The following is a 19543-nucleotide window of genomic DNA, read 5'->3' on the forward strand; positions in this document are numbered from 1 at the left end:
CTCCCATCCACAGACTCGAAGACAGTCTACAGTCAAACTTCTCTAAGAAACAGTTCGATTTGGAATGATTTTCTTTATTGTTAATGTTGATTATATTACTAAGATAAATTACCAAGACCAATAATATATTACAATATTTTGTTATAATTTTATTAACGTTTTTAATTCGTATAAAAACTTGCGTACATATTTATTTTTTATTGTTAAGTAAATAATAAAACTAAAAAAGAAATATTTTTATCAAATTTAGGCCCCGGCGAGATTCGAACTCACGATCTCCTGTTTACTAGACAGGCGCTTTAACCAACTAAGCCACGGCGCCATGTTGTCACCCTAATGTTTATTACGGCACAATAAATTTGTGTGCGTATGGTTGTTTATTTATACTTTGTCATGTCAAACAACATTGTTGTGCTGTATTTAATGTATAACACAGGGTTGTATTTTCAAAAGTTAATGTAGTAACAGGTGTGTTCCTTACTTTTTCTTTTAAAAATGACAAACGCTAATATTATTTTCACTGCAAAACAAAGTGGACATCATGGTACAAATACACAGGTAGCCGCATCGGCAATTGTTGGTAACATAAGATGTCAAAATTTGACATCAATTCAATGCAATTGACACATTATGTTACCATCAGCTGGCTTGATAATGCTACCTGTATTATTGTACCATGGTGGACATTAAAATTTTATTGTGTTCCCTTACTTTTTAATGTTTTTTAAAGTAATACTGCCAAAAAAATGTTTTCTCATACAAACGTATTCAAAATGAACGGGAGTGGGAAAATGTAAGCAATTAAAAAATTGAGATACACATGTATGCCAAAATCGACGTATCAGACGCCAGCAAACATGCTGGAGATAAGAACGACATTTTTTAAAGAGAAGTTCATATTTTGTCAGTTTTTGTACACGGGAATGTTTTTCTAGCACAAAATTGGTAAATAGTACTATCTTACAGGATCTGGAACCTAACCTAAAAGCGAATGTTTCAAAAATTGCTTTTTATTGTTTTCTAAAGTGTTCTCCAGCATAATGTACATACTTTTACAAATTTTTTAGGTTACCGACAAATGTCTGTAAAATTAAAATCTTATAATTTCGATAATTACCGATGTTTTTCGGTAAGTTACGATTAAAAAGCAGTCGAAATATTCTACCGATAGCAAGAGTGTTGTCAACTTTTATTTGAACTTTTCATTCATAGCTTTGCGTTTTAATTTTACCGATTTTTGTCGGTAACTCAAAAAATGTGTTAGAGAATCGCACTACTGATATAGTCCCACATGCTATCAGACAAATTTCGTTGTGTAAAAAAATGGTAAAACTGATTTTTCGACATTTGTTTGACGTTCCTTTTCCCGTTCCTTTACTTTTCTGGTAAAACTGGCAATTTTGACAATTTTCCCTTTCACCACTTTTACCATTAAAAAAGTAAAGAAACAAAGCTAGTTTTTATGTGTGTTCGTTTACTCAAAATTTGTACAAATTGTTCGTTTACTCCACAGTACAACGCAAAAGACCTTAGCCGATTACAAGAAGTTACTGAACTTGTACAAATTGTTGAGTAAACAAACTCACCTATTGTCAGGAAGTTTATTGGTCTGTTCCATGGCACAATTAATCAGACAGTAGCATCGTGAAATTTTGAATATGTTATGTCAAAACTTTCTTATGTTATTGGGGAAATTACAACAAAAATTATTTTTTTATAAAGGGATTTGACTTTTCATATTCGATCAGCTGGTGTGATGCACTACCGGGTAGTTCTGCCATGGTCTGTTCCTTTACTTTTAAAAACGATAACAGTGGCAAAAAATGATAAAAGTGGTGAACTGTTCTCATATAAACTGTATGCTTTTAAAAGTAAGGGGTACTTTACACGATATGTTTTTTACATATGAGTTGTCACTTCTGCCATACAAAATGTATATGCAAAGTGACAACTCATATATAAAAAACATATCGTGTAAAGTACCCATAAGGGAACACTTTGTGGGTAAAAAATGGTAAAAACTGGTAACCTCAGGATATCGTTGTAATGAGAATCAGAATGACTACATTCGATGAAAATTTCAAGACGATCCACGAACAGTACTTAAGCGAAATGTTTGAACTTTTGTGAGGGAGTTACCCAAACGTGTTGTCCGATAATAGACCCCTTTGAACTTGAAGTACATTTGGAAGGATGTGTGAAGTTTCGGCAAAATCGTAAGTTCATCAGTCATGTTAGTTGATGCCGACAGGATTTCTTTTTAAGCTTTTGGACAATTAATTTAGCCATATACTTGGACATGCAAAAAATTGTAAAAAAAAGTGTACGGAAGGAGTGGGAGGTTGTAGTCCACATTTGAACCTGATCTATGTATGTGTAAAGCTTTTAAGGCCTGGGTACATAAGCTGCCTAGCCTGCTTGCCTTGCATTCCTGCTTCATTTCTGACATAATAAAAATAAAAGATTAAAGAAGGCCGAGCATATTTCGAACTGGGTTGCCCTTTCTTTTTAATCCTTTTATCAGAAGGAAGCATGCAAGGCAGCTTATGTACCTAGGCCTTTATGGTTTTTTAGGCATATTTTTGCCGTAATTTAAAGATCCGTCACGTCAAAAACAATTTTTTCAACTAGGAGTAATTTCACTGAAATTTTGACATGGAAGCAAAAGAAAATGTAAAATAGAACAGTCTGTTTGTTCATACGAATATTGCAACAAATCAAAATTGCAGAACACATGAAATCGTGTACACTAGTTTCTTGAAAATATGTGTTTTTCAAAATTCATGAACAGAGTTTTTGCCATGACAGAAAGTTTTTGAGGCGAATTTCTTTATTGTCAGTTAAGGTAGATGCATAAATAAAATTTTCTGAGCAAAAGTTGTTAACGCAATTATTTTTGTTTGACGTAAGAAAATATAGCAGGGGCCTAATTCTCGCATCCGTTATCGAGCGACTTTTTGTTCGAAGACAAATTACGAACGATCGAATTTTTTGGATTCCCTTATGCCTTGTTCATACTAAGGCTAATTCGTTCTCTATTCGTTGTTCAAACCCAAATTACGATATAATTACTTCATTTCCCATACAAAATTTTGAGAACGAACAACGATTTTTGTACATTGTTCAATTTAAATTACTCTCAGAACGACGATAAAATATGTTCCATCTCTAACAAATGAGAGAATTTATCGCAATAAATTAATTATGACAGGAAAAATACAAAATTTAAAAATCTATTAAAAACCTTAACATTTTTAGAAAATCTACAAAATATGAATGAAAAGTAAACGGTTTAACGACTGGTTTACATTCAAATCATAGCAAATTTAGTCTTCTCTTCCATTGCAGTTGCATTTCTTTCCATCGTTTCAAATTCGCGTACAAATTTAGAAACAAAAATCAAATACCTGCCGGAATGTCTGTATACCAAAAGTTATTGTGGCAGGGGTCTCTCTCGTTAATTTTTAAAATAGAAAAATTTGTATTTTGTTTTTCAAAATAGTCAGGCTTAATCCCATAGTCGTTGTTTTAATATTTTATTAAAACAACTTTAATTTATTAGTGGGAAAAAATTGGCGGTGTTTACCAAGGGGTAAGGCAGGGAATACTATAGTTTCAGATCTCGCCACAGATCTTCATCAGTTCCCTTATTTCTTGTTTTTCAACAAGAAACTTTTTATACCCAAGTGTCAATTGCTAGCTCAAATAGATACGTGCGCATAGAAACACTCTGATCGAGAATTTCTTTGGTACTACCTAAACTCTTGCAACTTCACTTGCAAACAAAGCCAAATTTTTCCCACTGCTATGCGTTCGTCGATTCTCGACGAAAAAACACATAACTAATTTGTTGGTATTGCATACTACAGCAATAAACAACATTCTGCCTTACCCCTTGGTAAACACCGCCAATTTTTTCCCACTAATAAATTAAAGTTGTTTTAATAAAATATTAAAACAACGAATATGGGATTAAGCCTGACTATTTTGAAAAACAAAATAGAAGTCGTCATCCCAAACAAAAAACGCCAACCCTCCTAAAAATTTAAAAATATACTGATAACAACAAAATTGTTAGAAAAAATAGAAAACATGAATGAAAATAATAGAATTTAATATTAAATAGACATCTGAAAGAAGGATAAATATTTTTTCAGTTCATATCAATTAACTTTACTCGTCTTTTGACTGAAACTTTCTTTAAAATCAGTAAACAAAAACTATGAAAATATGAATCATGTTACTATGAATTGTGTACCATGTCGTATGAATGGGTTAATTCATGGTTTAATAAGAAAGGTTAGCCAAAGCTTCATGGCAATTTAAATTTTTTCATTCGAGTATGCCTAAAACTTCAAAACAATATAAACAAACTGTGTATGTGTGTGTGGTGTTTGAATAATATGCCAAACAATTTTAAAAACAATCGAATTCAATGATTTTTAAAATTGTTTTTAGACCATTTGTATGGAAGAAATTGGTAAGATTTGCATTGAAACAATCAGTTTATCATATTCACAACTCGATTATGTGGAGAAAACTTAACTCTTCATTCATTTTTCGCGTTTTTTATAAAATGCTCAAAAAATACATTGTAAACAAACCCACTTGTTGCTTTTATTTTGACGTTTTAAGAATTCAAGAAAAACAAGGGTTCTATAGATATTTTTCATTTAAATCTACCTCTTTACTTATACCATGGGTTAATTCGTGTACATAATTATGAGAACGAACGACGTGATTCAAATGCTGGTATGAACATGGCATTACATACATACATACGGTTATCGATTACGATACATACGGTTATCGAACGTGAAACATATGGTAATCACAAAATATTAGCTGTGTTCCTTTACTTACCTGAGGTTACCATTTTTACCATTTGTTACCATTTTTAACCTGCAAAGCGTTCCTTAACCCCGAAGAGTGGAGAGAGAGAGCGAAAATGGCTTTCTCTTCTACCACAGGCTACCAGCAACATTTCTGCAGGTAAAAAATGGCAGAACTGATTTTTCGACTTTTGTTTGACGATTATTTCACAAAATGGACGAAAAACCGAAGAAAAAGTCGAACACTGACAACACTAAGTTAAAAACTGTGAAATAAAAGACGAAAATTGATTTTTTTATGTTTTTTTTCTGACATTGCTGCCAGACCTACCATTTTTCCGTTCCTTTACATTTTCTGGTAAAAATGTTCATGAGAGAGCAATTTTGAGCAATTTTGACACTTTTCTCTTTTACCACCCTTACCATTAAAAAAGTAAAGGAACAAAGCTATTACAAACAAATAAGTTGTTGTGCGGCAAGTTTCTCGTAAAATGAAATGAAAACATGTAAATTGTATAAAATAATTGAAAAATTAAAAGTAATAGTGACCCGAAATAAATTCCACTATGTAAAAATATAAAAATCGCATTTTGGCATTGGAAAATACATATATTTTTAATTTAATTTATTTAATTTAAGAAACAGTCCCTTTTTGTCTAGTTTTTTACTCATTTTATTGAAAAAGTCTTTAGTATCATGGTACAAATACACAGGTAGCCGCATCGGCAATTGTTGGTAACATAAGATGTCAAAATTTGACATCAATTCAATGCAATTGACACATTATGTTACCATCAGCTGGCTTGATAATGCTACCTGTATTATTGTACCATGTTTAGTATGTGAATTTGATTAGTTTTATTATTATTATATTATTAGTTTATTGCAAAATGTTTCATTAAAGTTCGTTCTGTGTCACAAAAATAATCATTTCGACAGCAGATGTGTGGCGGGCAAAAACTCGCAAGACTCGGATGCCGTAATCCAAATACTCAAAATATCGATCGAAATAACTCGATCACGTATGCGAGAATTAGGCCCCAGCTAATTGAACTTGAACAGTCAAAATAAGTTGTTGTAAATTGAAATCTCATACAAAAACACAAGATATGTTGACATTTTAAGTGTACAACAAGAGGTTGTTTGTTTTGTTTTTTCGGGATGCATCTACCTGTTTTATACAATTTGGAATTTCTCTACCTTTTACATTTTTCACAGCAAATGAAAAATATGAATTTTGTCAGTTCAAATCGAAATCAGCTGTTTTTGGTGGGGGACCTGTATAATTGGGCAATGATTTTGACATTTCAAATCTTTGTTTTTCTTCGAGTTCGCTTATAGGTACTTTACACGATATGTTTTTTACATATGGGTTGTCACTTTATATACAAGATGTATATGCAAAGTGACAACACATATGTAAAATAACATATCGTGTAAAGTACCCATTAGTGGCCATCATGGTACAATCATACTAGGTACCCATCCCAGCTGTCAAAAAAGTTGTAATTTAAAACACAAAAATAAAATAAAAAACAAAAATTTAAATGAAAAATTGTGACTTTTTGATTAATTTTTGTAATAATGCATTATATTGTTGAAAAAATTATGTGAATCGCTTTATTTTTGGAAAACATTTTTGACATTTCACGGTACTGAACTGGGGCTCAATTCTGTTACTATGAAAATGTGAAATGAAAACTTTTATAAAGGAAAAAACTGTAAAATGAAAAAAAAATATAAAGGAATTTTTTTCATTTCAAATTTTCATAGAACAAGAACCTAGCCCCTGGTTTTTGTTGTAGTTGTTGGCTGATGCATCTACCTTGTAATTGTTTACATCTTAAGAGGTAGTTTACACTATCTATCAATGTCATATGACACGAAATAAAAACATTCCATATTTACCCACGGAGGCAATGTGGAGGCGTAGTTTTTTTACATTTTTGATGGTGTGGACGCACAGAGTAAATGTCGTAAAGAAAATCTCCAATATTACACATATTAGCGAATATATAACGATGGAAAATTTCATGTCATATGACATTTACATATAGTGTAAACTACCCCTTAGTTGTGTTCCTTTACATACCTGAGGTTACCATTTTTACAATTTTTTACCTGCAAAGCGTTCATTTACCCCACAAACTGGAAGCCATTTTAAGAGAGTGAGAGGTTAGAGAGCAAAAATACCTTTCTCTTCTACCATAGGCTACCAGACGAATTTCTTTAGTTAAAAAATGTCAGAATAGTTTTTTCGATATTTTTTGACGATTATTTGACAATGAAGGAAAAAACTGAACAAAAAACAGAAGAAAAAGGCGAACGCTGATAAAACAAAATTAAAAACTGTAAAATAAAAGAAGGAAATTTAATGTTTGTTTCTTTTTGACATTGCTACCAGATCTACCATTTTTCGTTCCTTTACTTTTCTGGTAAAACTCATGGTAGAACAAGTAAAGGTAACAGCAATACCCAGCTGACTGAACTGGGCTGTAATGTTAGTGTCAAATTCCATACGACATTTTTATAATTATTTATATGTTCGATATGCCTATATAAGGGATAAATATTTTTGAAGAATAAATATATGCATCAGAAAAAACTATTTCCCATAAAGACTTCTTCATATAAATGACATGTAAACTCCTACAAGTCCGTTCCCGAACTTTTTGAAAAACTTTTGTGTGACAACAGTTTTTTCTCTCTTTTACGAGTTTTACACTTAAAAAGTACGGGAACAAAGCTATATTTGCAAAAATTATACTTTCTGCGAGAAATAATACATTTAGTGCAATGATATGGAAACATTCAAATAGAAAATCCTACGGGTTTTCATACATGTTTTCCAAAATATTCAATCAAATGTGAAAAATATTATTTTTTTTTAATTCCAATAATTTATAGACATTTCCTTATTTTGTTTACATTTATTTTTGACACTAACGTTACAAACAAAAACAAATTCCTACGTGGTTGTTGTTGAGTTGTATTTGTTGTAGTACTTACTTTACCTGGGGCTGGATTCTTGTTCTATGAAAATTTGAAATGAAAATATTTCCTTTATAATTTTTTTCATTTGACAGTTTTTTCCTTTATAAAAGTTTTCATTTCACATTTTCATAGAAACAGAATTGAGCTCCTGGGGCTTGATTCTTGTTCTATGAAAATTTGAAACAATTTTGACAGTTTTCTCTTTTACCACTTTTACCGTTAAAAAAGTAAAGGAACAAAGCTTGTGCTATACGTCTTTGATACAATGAGTCAGCTGTCATATTTAGTCATTGAATTAATTTGTAGTTGATTTGTTGTTTTTGTTATATTCTAAAAGTTCAAAACAATGGAAGAAGAACTCCTTTTTCGTGATTTTACTCGGCTGGAAGCATTTAAGTTTGACGATGAAAAAGTATCAACAGTTACCTCCAGAGAACAGGTGAGAATTTCCTTATGAAATAACAACCACTATCTCCAGCTAAAACCATGCCATATCTCCTCTGGAATACTATTCTAGCAAAAAACTGAAAATTCCATAGAGAAATGTTTTGATCGTTATATGCAACTACGTTACCTAGATGGTAGGCGAGTATCGAAATTCTATCGTGAGGAACATCAACGCTTTCTAGAATGTATGTTGCATCGTTTGCCACCGAATTATGAATGTTTAGATAGTAGTAGACCGTGGTGTGTATATTGGATATTGCAGGCGGCTCATGTGCTCAATTTTACATTCTCCCCCGAAACCTTGGAACATGTGGTGCAATTTTTGGAAAAGTAAGTAAAAGTCCAATAGCATGTACAAATTTTTCTCTCATTACTAAACTTTTTTAGGTGCCGTCATCCCCAGGGTGGTTTTGCCGGTGGCCCCGGTCAATATCCCCACTTGGCGCCAACATATGCAGCTGTCAACAGCTTAGCCATGATTGGAACACCCAGTGCATTTCGCGCCATCGATAGAGATTCTTTGGAGAAATTTCTTTTTTCGGTACGTGAACCTGATGGCTCTTTTCGTCTACACGTTGATGGGGAGACTGATGTTAGAGGTGCCTATTGTGCCGTCTCAGTGGCCAAGCTAACAAATATGCCTGAAGAAACCATAAAGAAATTATTTGATAAGACTGGTGATTGGATTGCAAGTTGTCAAACATATGAAGGTGGTTTTGGTGGTGCCCCCGACTTAGAAGCCCATGGTGGTTATACATTTTGTGGTATTGCAGCTTTGGCATTGCTCAATGAGGGTCACAAATGTCAGCAGGAACAGTTATTGGTAAGATACTATCTTAATGACATTCCCCGAATATTTTTCTCATGTTGTTGTTGTTTTTTTAGAAATGGACTCTACAAAGACAAATGGCCTATGAGGGTGGTTTCCAGGGACGCACCAATAAATTAGTTGATGGCTGCTATTCGTTTTGGGTTGGTGCCACCATACCCATTACCCAGGCCATCATGAACAATGATGGCAAACCCTTGTCCAAGGCCCTGTTCGACATCGGTGCTTTGCAGGAATATATTTTGCTATGTTGTCAAAAATCAAATGGTGGTCTTATAGACAAACCGGGAAAGTAAGTTGTGTAACTACCAACTATTAAGGAACGCCAATAACAATACCCCTTCTATTATGTTTTAGACCTCAAGACCTCTATCACACCTGCTATACCCTCAGTGGCATTGCCATTGCTCAACATTCAGAATCAGCTGAAATTCCTGCAGTCTTAGGAGATCCCATCAATGAGCTGCAACCCACACATCCATTGTTTAATGTACCTCCAGATGCTGTCGCCCACACAACACATTTCTATGAACAATTAAATAAACTACGTTCCTTTGCCGATTTCAATATTAATGATGATGTTGCGGAAGATCCTGTAGAAGAGGTGTAATGTTTTTTCCGGGGGAAAATAACCAACTTCTCGTTTTAACTTCTTAGTGGCAAAAACAACAACAAAATGTTAAACTATTTTTGTAACTGCATTTTATATAGAGTAAATGGAAAGTCCCTCTTAGACTGCATTATAGCCCATTCTACGAAATCTACTCTCAAGAGGACCACTTGCAAAAATCAAACCAAAAACAATACACACACAGAAGTAACTAATTGTCCGTTTTATGAATATTCCGATCTTTAATGGTGTTTAAAAAAGTGATACGTAAAAACAACAGTCAATAAATGTTATTTTTTCTTATAAACAAATCTTTAAGAAGGATAAAAAGCTCGTTTTTATATGGGTATTACCTAAAGCATCTCCCAGAAAGGGTGATTCTGTAGGCCATTTCTGAAAGAAAGCGGGCTTCTATAGAACCTTTCTGAAAGAAAAGGTGCTTTTATTGACCCTTTCTGAAAGGGAGCGTGCTTCAGAGGCGTGCATCTATAGACCCTTTCTGAAAGGGTGCATCTATAGACCATTTCTGAAAGAAAGGGTGCTTCTATAGACCTTTTCTGAAAGAAAGGCTGCTTCTATATACCCTTTTTGAACGAAAGGGTGTTTCTGTAGACCTTTTTTGAAATAAATGGTGCTTCTATAGACCATTTCTGAAATAAATGGTGTTTTTATAGATCCTTTCTGAAAGAAATTGTGCTTCTATATACCCTTTCTAAAAGAAAGGGTGCTTCTATAGACCCTTTCTGAAAGAAAGTGTGCTTCTATATACCCTTTCTAAAAGAAAGGGTGCTTCTATAGACCCTTTCTAAAAGAAAGGGTGCTTCTATAGACCCTTTCTGAAAGAAAGTGTGCTTCTATAGACCATTTCTAAAAGAAAGAGTGCTTCTATAGACCCTTTCGGAAAGAAAGGGTTCTTCTATAGACCTTTTCTGAAAGAAAGGGTTCTTCTATAAACCTTTTCTGAAAGAAAGGGTTCTTCTATAAACCTTTTCTAAAAGAAAGGTTGCTTCTATAGACCCTTTCTAAAAGAAAGGGTGCTTGTATGGACTCTTTCATGGCATTGTCTCACTGATAATATATGGTCTCCACGATTACATAGTTATGATTATTCCTTAACTCCCCAAAAGTTGTTGTTGTAGAAGCACTAATTTCGTGACGGAGCTACCTACATTGTTCTTCGAGTTTTTATTGTATAAAATCCATTTTTTTAAGTTCATTTCTCTATATTTAGTTTTATTTGTGGTTGCAAAGAGCACCTGGCTGCAGATAGGATCCATTAAAAACTAGATAACTATTTAACTTTACATCATATTAAAATATTATTTGTACATAATCTCTTAGTTTAAATAAATGCATAAATTTTGTGTCGAGAATATCTTTGCAACTAAAAGTATAAAGAAATGTGTATAAAAGATCTTGCAAAACATATTTCTCCAAAGTGTGGTCTACTTCCTTTGTATTTGGACCACATTCTTCTAACTTTAACACATTTAGCTTGTTATAGAAAAATGTCAACATAATTTCAGAAAAACGGCTATTTCTCAAGCACTCCTTGTACAACAATTTTCCTTTCCTGGAATTTGATACACATCTGAACATTGAATTCATAAAATTTAAAAGGGCATTTTCGTTTCCATCGCTAAATATCCGAAAGATCTCTTCTTCTAAAATTGCAAATTTTTCATTGTAAAGTGGATGTTCGCAAAATATATATCCAATTATATCGAAGTTTACATTTAAAAGTACTTTTTTAAAAGCTAAATCAAATGTAGTAATTGGTAAAGAAAATAAGCGTTTAATTATCAAACTTAGTTTGGCATTCTCTTCGTTGTAGCTTTTAATTGTAGTTAGCGACCTTGTGTTAAATTTAGCAGAAATGTGATTTTTCAAAATCCGAACAATGTTATCTAAAATTACAGCGTTATGTATAGAGTACAGAGGTGTCTCAAAACTTTTAACTAATGCGGGCATTACAATTGAATTAATTTTACGATATAAATTATATTCCGCTGAACAATTTATAAAATAATTATAGGAATTTAAAGATACATGTTCATATAAATATAGCACTGTTTTGCAAAATGTTCCAAAATCTTCCGATGTAGAACCACCAGATTCAACTTGGGCTGATATGTAATGTAATGTATTGTCACACAGTTCGAAAAGTTCCTCTAGGTTGACCTTTGCAGAAGTTGTCATCTTTTATTCAGGTGGTTCAGCTTTACAGGGGGGGTATAGTAAAACAATCCTCAATCCCACGGCGGCTCTATGAACAGAAATGATTCGGAGGCCAATAACATCAATATCTTGTCCCGGCCGGAGATTGTGCAAGACCGACGTAAATGCTGCAGTGATTTGGGTAATATTGAATTATCGCTAACACTTTGCTGCCAAAATTGTTTGGATTGGAGGGCGTCACATATGGCACCTCAAATGCTCGAAATTTATGGATAATGCTATTGTTGCTGAATAAATTTACAATCTCGCGTGCGCTTCTGCCGCCTTTGAAATACAACATTCTAGGTATCTAAAGAACTGGTGAGTTTTCTTTTAATTCTTCTGGATCGATTTTAGATTTCTTCGTAAAAGAAAATATTAGACATATTTGTAATTCAATAAGAAGGCTTTGAATTTACCTTGCTGTTTCCGCATTGCAGTTTGCTTTCCGGATAATGGTTTTTTGCGGCTTTTGCTTGTTTTGTCTCAATTTGTTTTGATTTTTGCAATTTTTGCTTTGCCCTCGAATCCAGTGTTGTTGAGTCTGTAAATTGAAATTAAACCAAAGTTATGCCGAATATGAAGTGTCAAATGCGTTTATAAAAAAATGTCTTGTGCCAGACTATGAAAAGTTCATTTGAAACTTTTTGCCATTTTCTTTTAAAATGTCATTGACGTTCACACACTTATATGAAATAATATGAAAATTTTGATATTTGTATTGTTCTACATTGGTTTGAGACTTACGAATTTAAACACAAAGAATAATTTCAGATTACAGAACCTTGTGTACAGAGTTTCACACCCTTCACGCCTCTTACCTATAAACTATTTTTCATGTTAATGAAATCTTCATAGTCTGGCATAAGACAATAATTCCCCCAACAGCATAAAGAAAATGTTGACATAACATATTCAAAATTTTACGATACCACCATCGGACAAACTAACTCTTATGTTACACGCTAAAACTTTCATGCGAAACTTTCCCATAATTTTGGCGTTCATAAATTGAGTTCCATACAAAAGTAATTTTATGAAATTACTGTAAAAAATTTTTTTTTGAACAAAAACAAATTAATAAACAAACACAAACAAATAATAAACTAACAATAAAAACCAAAAAATATAAAAACAAAAAAATTATATATATGTATATTATAATATACAGTATGCAAAACTCATATTCGAACACCCTTCAAAAATGAGTAAAATCGTTATTTATGGCAGATATGGTAAAAACAAGTGCTTTAATTTAAGAATTTTAAATCTAGGATTCACATAGTGATTTTCCATAATTATCGCAGTGACGTAAATTTCAGAGTCCTTATCAAATATTCAAAACCTATTTAGGCCACTTAGTGAAGGATACTTGTTCATTTTCACAAGTATAAATGAGTAAAGTCCAGCCATAAGCTTAAAATAGGCTTAAATTCTAAGGAGCTAGCACCATTTATTTTTAATAAGGACCACGTATTTTGTCATAGAGCAGCTTAGATTAGCTATTATTAGCAATATCCATCCAAAATGCACCATTAATATTCATTTATTGAACAATATTGCTTAGTTTTGTAGAAAATTTAGTATATTTATAAACAATTTAATTTTTTTTAAAAATTTCGAACGTTAACTTTACCTCCACAAGGATATTCAAGTACAAAAAAGTCGAACTTTACCAAGAAAAATACTTCAAAAATAACAAAAATGTGGTGCCTTAAGGTGTTCGAATATTCCTCGACTCTGAAAAAAAACAAAAAATATGAAAATGCAAAAACCATAAATAAATTCAATTAAATTGGAAAAACAAAGGAAAGCAAAAAATATAAAATCAAAGAATAAAGAAATGCAAAAAAAAAACACAAAAACGATAAATACATTGAATTTACAAATTTGGCAGACCGTTAGCGGAAGTAAGTGCTTCCGAAGAACGAAACTACAGTTGTTAATTTTGATTTTTTCATTTTAAATGAAGTCATCACCATGGTACAATCATTACAAGGTAGGACACAGCAAACATATGATTACAATTTTTTCCTGAGGTCCTCCTATTGTGTCAAAACTGTTTGACAAATGACAAAATAAATTGATTGAAAATAAAATAATAAAATCAAAATATAAATAAAAACAGAAGACAATACAGAACAGAAGACAATACATTATTCGAGAACAAACATGACTGCAACATTATCGAGAAATGCATTTAAGCAATTGTGCCAGTTCAGCTGTGTCTATCTATTGCGATTGCAATTTAGCGATTTCCAACCACAACGTTATCAATTTGATTTCTTATTTTTTGTCTGGAGGCAGTCAGGTGCCCTTATGAAAATGAAAATGCTTGAATGTGGTGCTGTTATGATGTGGTTTGTCGATGTGAAGTCTATCAGCCTCATCCGTAGTCAGATGTATCATTATTTCGATTTTCAAATAAAATTGATTTTGAAAACCATAGCCTTTATCCAATTGCAGCAAGTCTTTCTTTATTCAGGGTGAAGCTGGATACCAGATGTTTTAACCTCCGATCAGCTACAAATCCGCAACCGAACTCATGCTTTATGTCATTGAACGTACGGCACATGAGGGAGCGTCCACTTGAGATGGAAGAGGCACCATGCTAAGTCATGGGCATTATGTTAAAGCCGGTCAGGACCGTTGCTTTTTATCTTTCTCCCCTACGCCACCCTCACCATCAATAAGTAAGAAATATAGCGTTATGTTCGTCCGGGCCAAACGTTTAATAAGCTCCACCATGAAGTTTTCTGAACTAAATGCCATAATATAAACAAATTTTGGTACAAATGCTTTTTTAACCTTTAGAAACGGTAATACCACCTTCAATATTCCTAAAAGCGATGCGTCGCGTTATATGGTGGCTATACCAAAACGTGGACTTACATATACCCAATTTTCAATACACAACATTATAAGGGCAATACATTTGGCCACTATTTTATCCACCACTTCAATCCACTGTTAATAAAAAACATAAATTAAATTTAAAATGAAATGTAAACAAAACTGACAATACTCCAAAATAAATAAAACTTGTTGCTTCTGTTGTTAGTAATTTTGAAGTTATAAGCAAACTGGCTTCAGAGTTGTTTTTTAAAAATTTCATCAACCTGCCCAACCTTCTAATAATTGAACCATGGTAGTAGTAGTAGTAGTATTCTTTATTGAGACTTCTTCTTTTCAATAACATGGATTCATGTACTACGAATTGATAACATAATACCTTAGAACTATTTTCGTATTGTTCTAATTACATTGAGAGAATACGCTACTTGCGAAAAATGATAATAGAGATAATAGATAAAATAAACAAAGAGAGTGCGAATGAGACTTGCTCGCGGCCTCAACAGTTACGAACAGAGCATTAGAGTCTGCAGTTTGATAAATATAAAAATAAAAACAAACAATAAAAACTAAATAACAATAGATCTGTTAAATACCATAACTAACAGAATACATATACATATTTATCAGTAAATGTGTAAGATTGAAGTTGATAAATAACTTAATTTTATAAATCACAGCAATTAACGAAAGAATTAAGCACAATGTGCCAATAAATCGATTGCTCGGGTAGAGCTTTAAGTATTTTAGACTTTTGTAAGTACAGAATTGCACAATTTGTAATTAATAACTAATAAATAAAATTAACCTCTAAGGCAACCAGATGTGGTTTTTTGGTAAAACTGTGGCAAGGCATAGACGTCAGAAACTTCAGCTGTTGGCTCGTTCAAGATCCCAACCGGAGATAGGTAAGACGATTCTGCCCAGGATATGTTTTTTTCACGTTCGATGATATCGTTCATCAGAGGATTATCGTGGATGTCCAGTTTTTCCACGAACCTCTTTTGGTGGTGCTGCATATACACACAGAATGGAACTATGCGGGAGGCATTGTATATGTATGAATTGGAGAATTTCTTTTGTGAGTTTTCATAGTGTTTGTTAATGCATTTTCTTAAAATGTTTCGTTCTAGGATTTCCAATTCCTTGGCCACTATGGGTGAAATAGTGAACCAGATTGGAAACCCGTAGGATAATATTGGTCTGATTGCAACCTTGTATAAAAGCAGTTTCGTATTCTGGGGTAAGTACTTATTGTGTAGAATGTACGAAAACTTCCCTGATATTCTTCTTGCTTTTTGAATTGCAGAACGTGCGTGAGAATTGAACTTCAATAGATTGTTGAAGTTTATGCCCAAATATTTAAATGATGTTGCAAATGGTATATCTACGCCATCTAGCGACAAGTGCAATGATTTGCTTTCTGGAACCACGTACTTGGGGCATTTTCCAGAGGCGTTGCGAATGCACATAGCCACGGATTTTGCAGCATTGATTTTGATGCCCCATGTTTTGTAGTATTCATTGATGATGTGAAGGTGTGACTTTGCGCTATTTAAAGCATTACATGGTGATAAATTGTGGGAGTAAATCAGGCAGTCGTCTGCGTATAATATTGCCTGTGATCTCTGGCTTACATGTGGAAAGTCATGTAGGAATATATTGAAGAGATAAGGTGCCAGGATGCTACCTTGTGGTACGCCGCTGCTAACTGAACCCAATGATGAAGACGAGTTGTTAATTTGGACCATGAATTTGCGTGACATGAAAAAGCTTCGCATTATTTTTATTAGATATGGGTCGAAGCCAATTTGAATCAACTTGTATAGAATTCCGATGTGGCAAACGGAATCGAAAGCTTTTTGAATGTCAAGGGATATTGCAACTGTGCATTTTTTGTCCCTCAGATTACGTGTTATGTCATCATGGAACTTGAGGAGAGCATGTTGTGTGGAATGTCCAGGTTTGAATCCGAATTGATAATTGGAAATCGGACTTATGGGTAATTCATTTTCCATTTTTTCTTTTAGGATGGCTTCGAAAATTTTTCCAACATTGGACAAAAGGGATATAGGCCGGAAATCTTCAACGCAGTCAGTACCTGATTTCTTTTTAATGGGAATAATTCTGGCTATCTTCCATTGTGTTGGAAAATAGCCGTTGTTGATACAATTGTTAAACAAACAAGTCAGAAGATTGATGGCGGATTCAGGAAATTTCTTGATGATGAAATTGGAAATCCCATCAGGACCAGTAGATTTTTTAGTGTTTATATTTGCTATAATACTCTTTATCTTTTCAGGAGCTGTGAAATGTAATGTGTCTGGATTATTCAAGGCTTCAAAACTGGCACCAAAGGAGTATATACGTGAAGCAGTGGCATCTAGGCAGGAGGCAACAGTAGAATTAAGATTATCCACTGGTTGTAAAGGTGATGACTCTTGAAATATTGACGAATAAAAGGACTGAAAACGATCTGCAATTTCGGTGCTATTTGTAATTATATTGTTGCCATCTTGTAGCCTTTTGCAAAAAGGCGATTTTGATTTACCCGTGAATTTAGATATTTGCTTAAAAGCAAAGGGACTGGGTTTGATTTTTGACAATTTGCGGTTGAATTGTTGAGCAGATTCAATATTAACTAGTTCTTGTATAATATTTTTTAAAAGTTGAATCTGTTTAGAAAGTATTGCATACTCACGGCTAGTTCTGTTACCAGTACGGTGAAAGATTTTCTTCAATTCATTTTGCCAGTTATGCTTGATTTTGAGGAAGTGTTGAATTTGAGAGGAGAACTTCGGTTTCCCATCTTTTAATATAATTCTTTCTGAATGCGAATTATGTATACGGGTAAATTGGTTATTGAAATCTTCAATAATGGCATCAATCTCATCATTTTCCAAGCTCCTATTGGTTGGAGGCATTAACTGGTTTGACAATACATTTACATCCTGGCGAAAACCATTCCAGTTCGTGTTCTTGTATGAGGTGAGAAAATGCGGCGGCTTCATTAGCAAATCCGAGGATTCAAACTTTAAGACCAACTTAAGTGGAAAGTGATCGGAAAATGTGGGCAAGGTAGAAATACGATAATTTTCAATCCCCTGATTGACGAGATGTGAACTTAATAAAAAGTGGTCTAAGAAAGACGGACCGTTGGGATATGACGGGGTAGTGTCGCACAGTCGAGTAACATCCAAAAAGTTGTTATTAAGCCAGGAACGTAAAACTTTCCCATTTGAATTCTCAAGTGAGTCCCCCCACATAGGACTTTTAGAGTTTAGGTCACCGCCAAGGATGAAACCGTCAAAATTTGCGCATAGTGACAGTAATTTGTTGAGGTCAGATTCTAATTGAATCACAGGATAGCTGCAAGGTATGTAGACCGAGCCGATTAGGAACTTTTTGGAGCAGTTGTTTGAGTGTGTTTCAATATTGATGAGGGATGTGTTAACTCCGATATCAGTACTACGGACTCGGTTGTAATGTATGTTGTTTTTCACCAACACTGCTACTCCCAGAGGTGAGTTGTCACAAATAAAACTGTAACCATCAATTTTGACATATCTGTGGTTACGAAGACGACATTCTTGTAAAAGGGCAATGTCCACATTTTCCTTGTGGAGCATATTCCGCAACTCAATTCTTCGACTCGTATCAATTAATGATCGAACATTGAAAGTTAGGATTTTAATGGATCTATGGTCCATAATTAGATCTCACCTTATTTAGGAGTCTCAAGAACTCCTTTTTGGCATCATTTTTTGACATGTTTTTGAAATTATTCAAAAACAATTGAATTTCATCATCACCTCTAACCTCCGTTTTATAATTTGTACTGTACGATCATCGAATTTTACTGATTTTGTATGGCCCTCTTGTATATTTTGCCAAAAGATGAGGCTTTTCGTATAACCCTCCTTTTGTCCTGTGCAAACGATACATTATCGATTTTTTGGGATATTTAACAAGGCTGCAACGACTGCCGGAATGGTTTGCTTCGTGTTACATAGGTAAAGAGCAATGTCAAACTCCTCTGGAGTGTAAGGTTTTTCTTTCTCTTACTCTTATGTTACACGCTGAAACTTTCATACGAAACTTTCCCATTATTTTGGCGTTCTTAGGTCGAGTTCCCCATTACAGTAATTTCATAAAATTACTTTTGTATACATTTGCATTTGTTGCTTTATTTTGCCTAATCGGAATATCGTGTTTTCTGATTTCGTCTTCCATAATAAATATGTAGAAATATTTTGAGATAAATATTGCAAATGAACAATTACTACATACATATGTATTTAATTTTTGTACAATTTGCAGAGACATATCGTTTGAATATACTGTTCAAATGGCAGATTCAGCTGTACAGACGGAGTAAGTGTGGTTTTATTAAATAAATAGTAAAACCTATTGTATTTTGTTTTTTTCGACCTTCTATTTGGTATTAAACATGACCTCGAGCTTCAGAAATTTATACATGTTTAATACAAAATAGTATTAATACTATAACAAACATTTCTAACGATTTTAAATATTGGTTGTAGACCCAGTGAATCTCGAAGTTGGTGTGATTTTACAGCTGTTGTTTTTATTACGTATTGTAGAATATTTGGTCAAATTATTTTTATATAGACCCTCACAATTGCTCTATGTATCATTATTCTTTGTATATGCATACACGTATTTACACGAAAAATTCATTTTATACGATTTATCTTTGTTCTTTTGTTGTGCACATTGTATGATGTGGTTGTATTCTAT

The 19543-nt window shown here is 33.3% G+C and overlaps 1 protein-coding gene, 1 long non-coding RNA gene and 1 other non-coding gene across 4 annotated transcripts; 1 reads left to right on the top strand and 2 right to left on the bottom strand.

Moving 5' to 3' along the window:
* Nucleotides 1-248: 248 nt before the first annotated feature.
* On the bottom strand, nt 249-322 carry TRNAT-AGU (transfer RNA threonine (anticodon AGU)). The gene has a single exon. It is a non-coding gene; the product is annotated as a tRNA-Thr (tRNA).
* Nucleotides 323-8064: 7742 nt separating this feature from the next.
* On the top strand, nt 8065-10042 carry Fntb (Farnesyl transferase beta subunit). 2 transcript variants are annotated; one of them, XM_073980980.1, is made up of 6 exons: nt 8110-8265; nt 8344-8603; nt 8661-9096; nt 9159-9394; nt 9460-9715; nt 9746-9879. In XM_073980980.1, exons 1-5 carry the CDS (start codon nt 8173-8175, stop codon nt 9710-9712), a joined length of 1278 nt encoding a protein of 425 aa, XP_073837081.1. In that variant the 5' UTR covers nt 8110-8172; the 3' UTR covers nt 9713-9715; nt 9746-9879. The 2 variants fall into 2 exon arrangements, with proteins under 2 accessions (XP_073837070.1, XP_073837081.1); XM_073980969.1 differs by having other exon boundaries at nt 8065-8265; nt 9460-10042.
* Nucleotides 10043-10914: 872 nt separating this feature from the next.
* LOC141390614 (uncharacterized) lies at nt 10915-12514 on the bottom strand. Its single transcript, XR_012409419.1, has 2 exons — nt 12349-12514; nt 10915-12290 (listed from the first exon to the last, which is right to left on the bottom strand). It is a non-coding gene; the product is annotated as an uncharacterized lncRNA (long non-coding RNA).
* Nucleotides 12515-19543: the final 7029 nt, after the last annotated feature.

The sequence above is a fragment of the Musca autumnalis genome, unplaced genomic scaffold (assembly GCF_047663935.1).
Source record: "Musca autumnalis isolate F117 unplaced genomic scaffold, ASM4766393v1 scaffold_1, whole genome shotgun sequence".
Lineage (NCBI taxonomy): Eukaryota > Metazoa > Arthropoda > Insecta > Diptera > Muscidae > Musca > Musca autumnalis.

Excerpts from the sequence above, each read along its gene's own strand:
- Fntb (XM_073980969.1), top strand. The coding sequence starts at position 8,173 with ATGGAAGAAGAACTCCTTTTTCGTGATTTTACTCGGCTGGAAGCATTT. Across the intron at positions 8,604-8,660 it reads GTGGTGCAATTTTTGGAAAA|GTGCCGTCATCCCCAGGGTG; the intron begins GTAAGTAAAAGT and ends AAACTTTTTTAG. Across the intron at positions 9,097-9,158 it reads GTCAGCAGGAACAGTTATTG|AAATGGACTCTACAAAGACA; the intron begins GTAAGATACTAT and ends TTGTTTTTTTAG.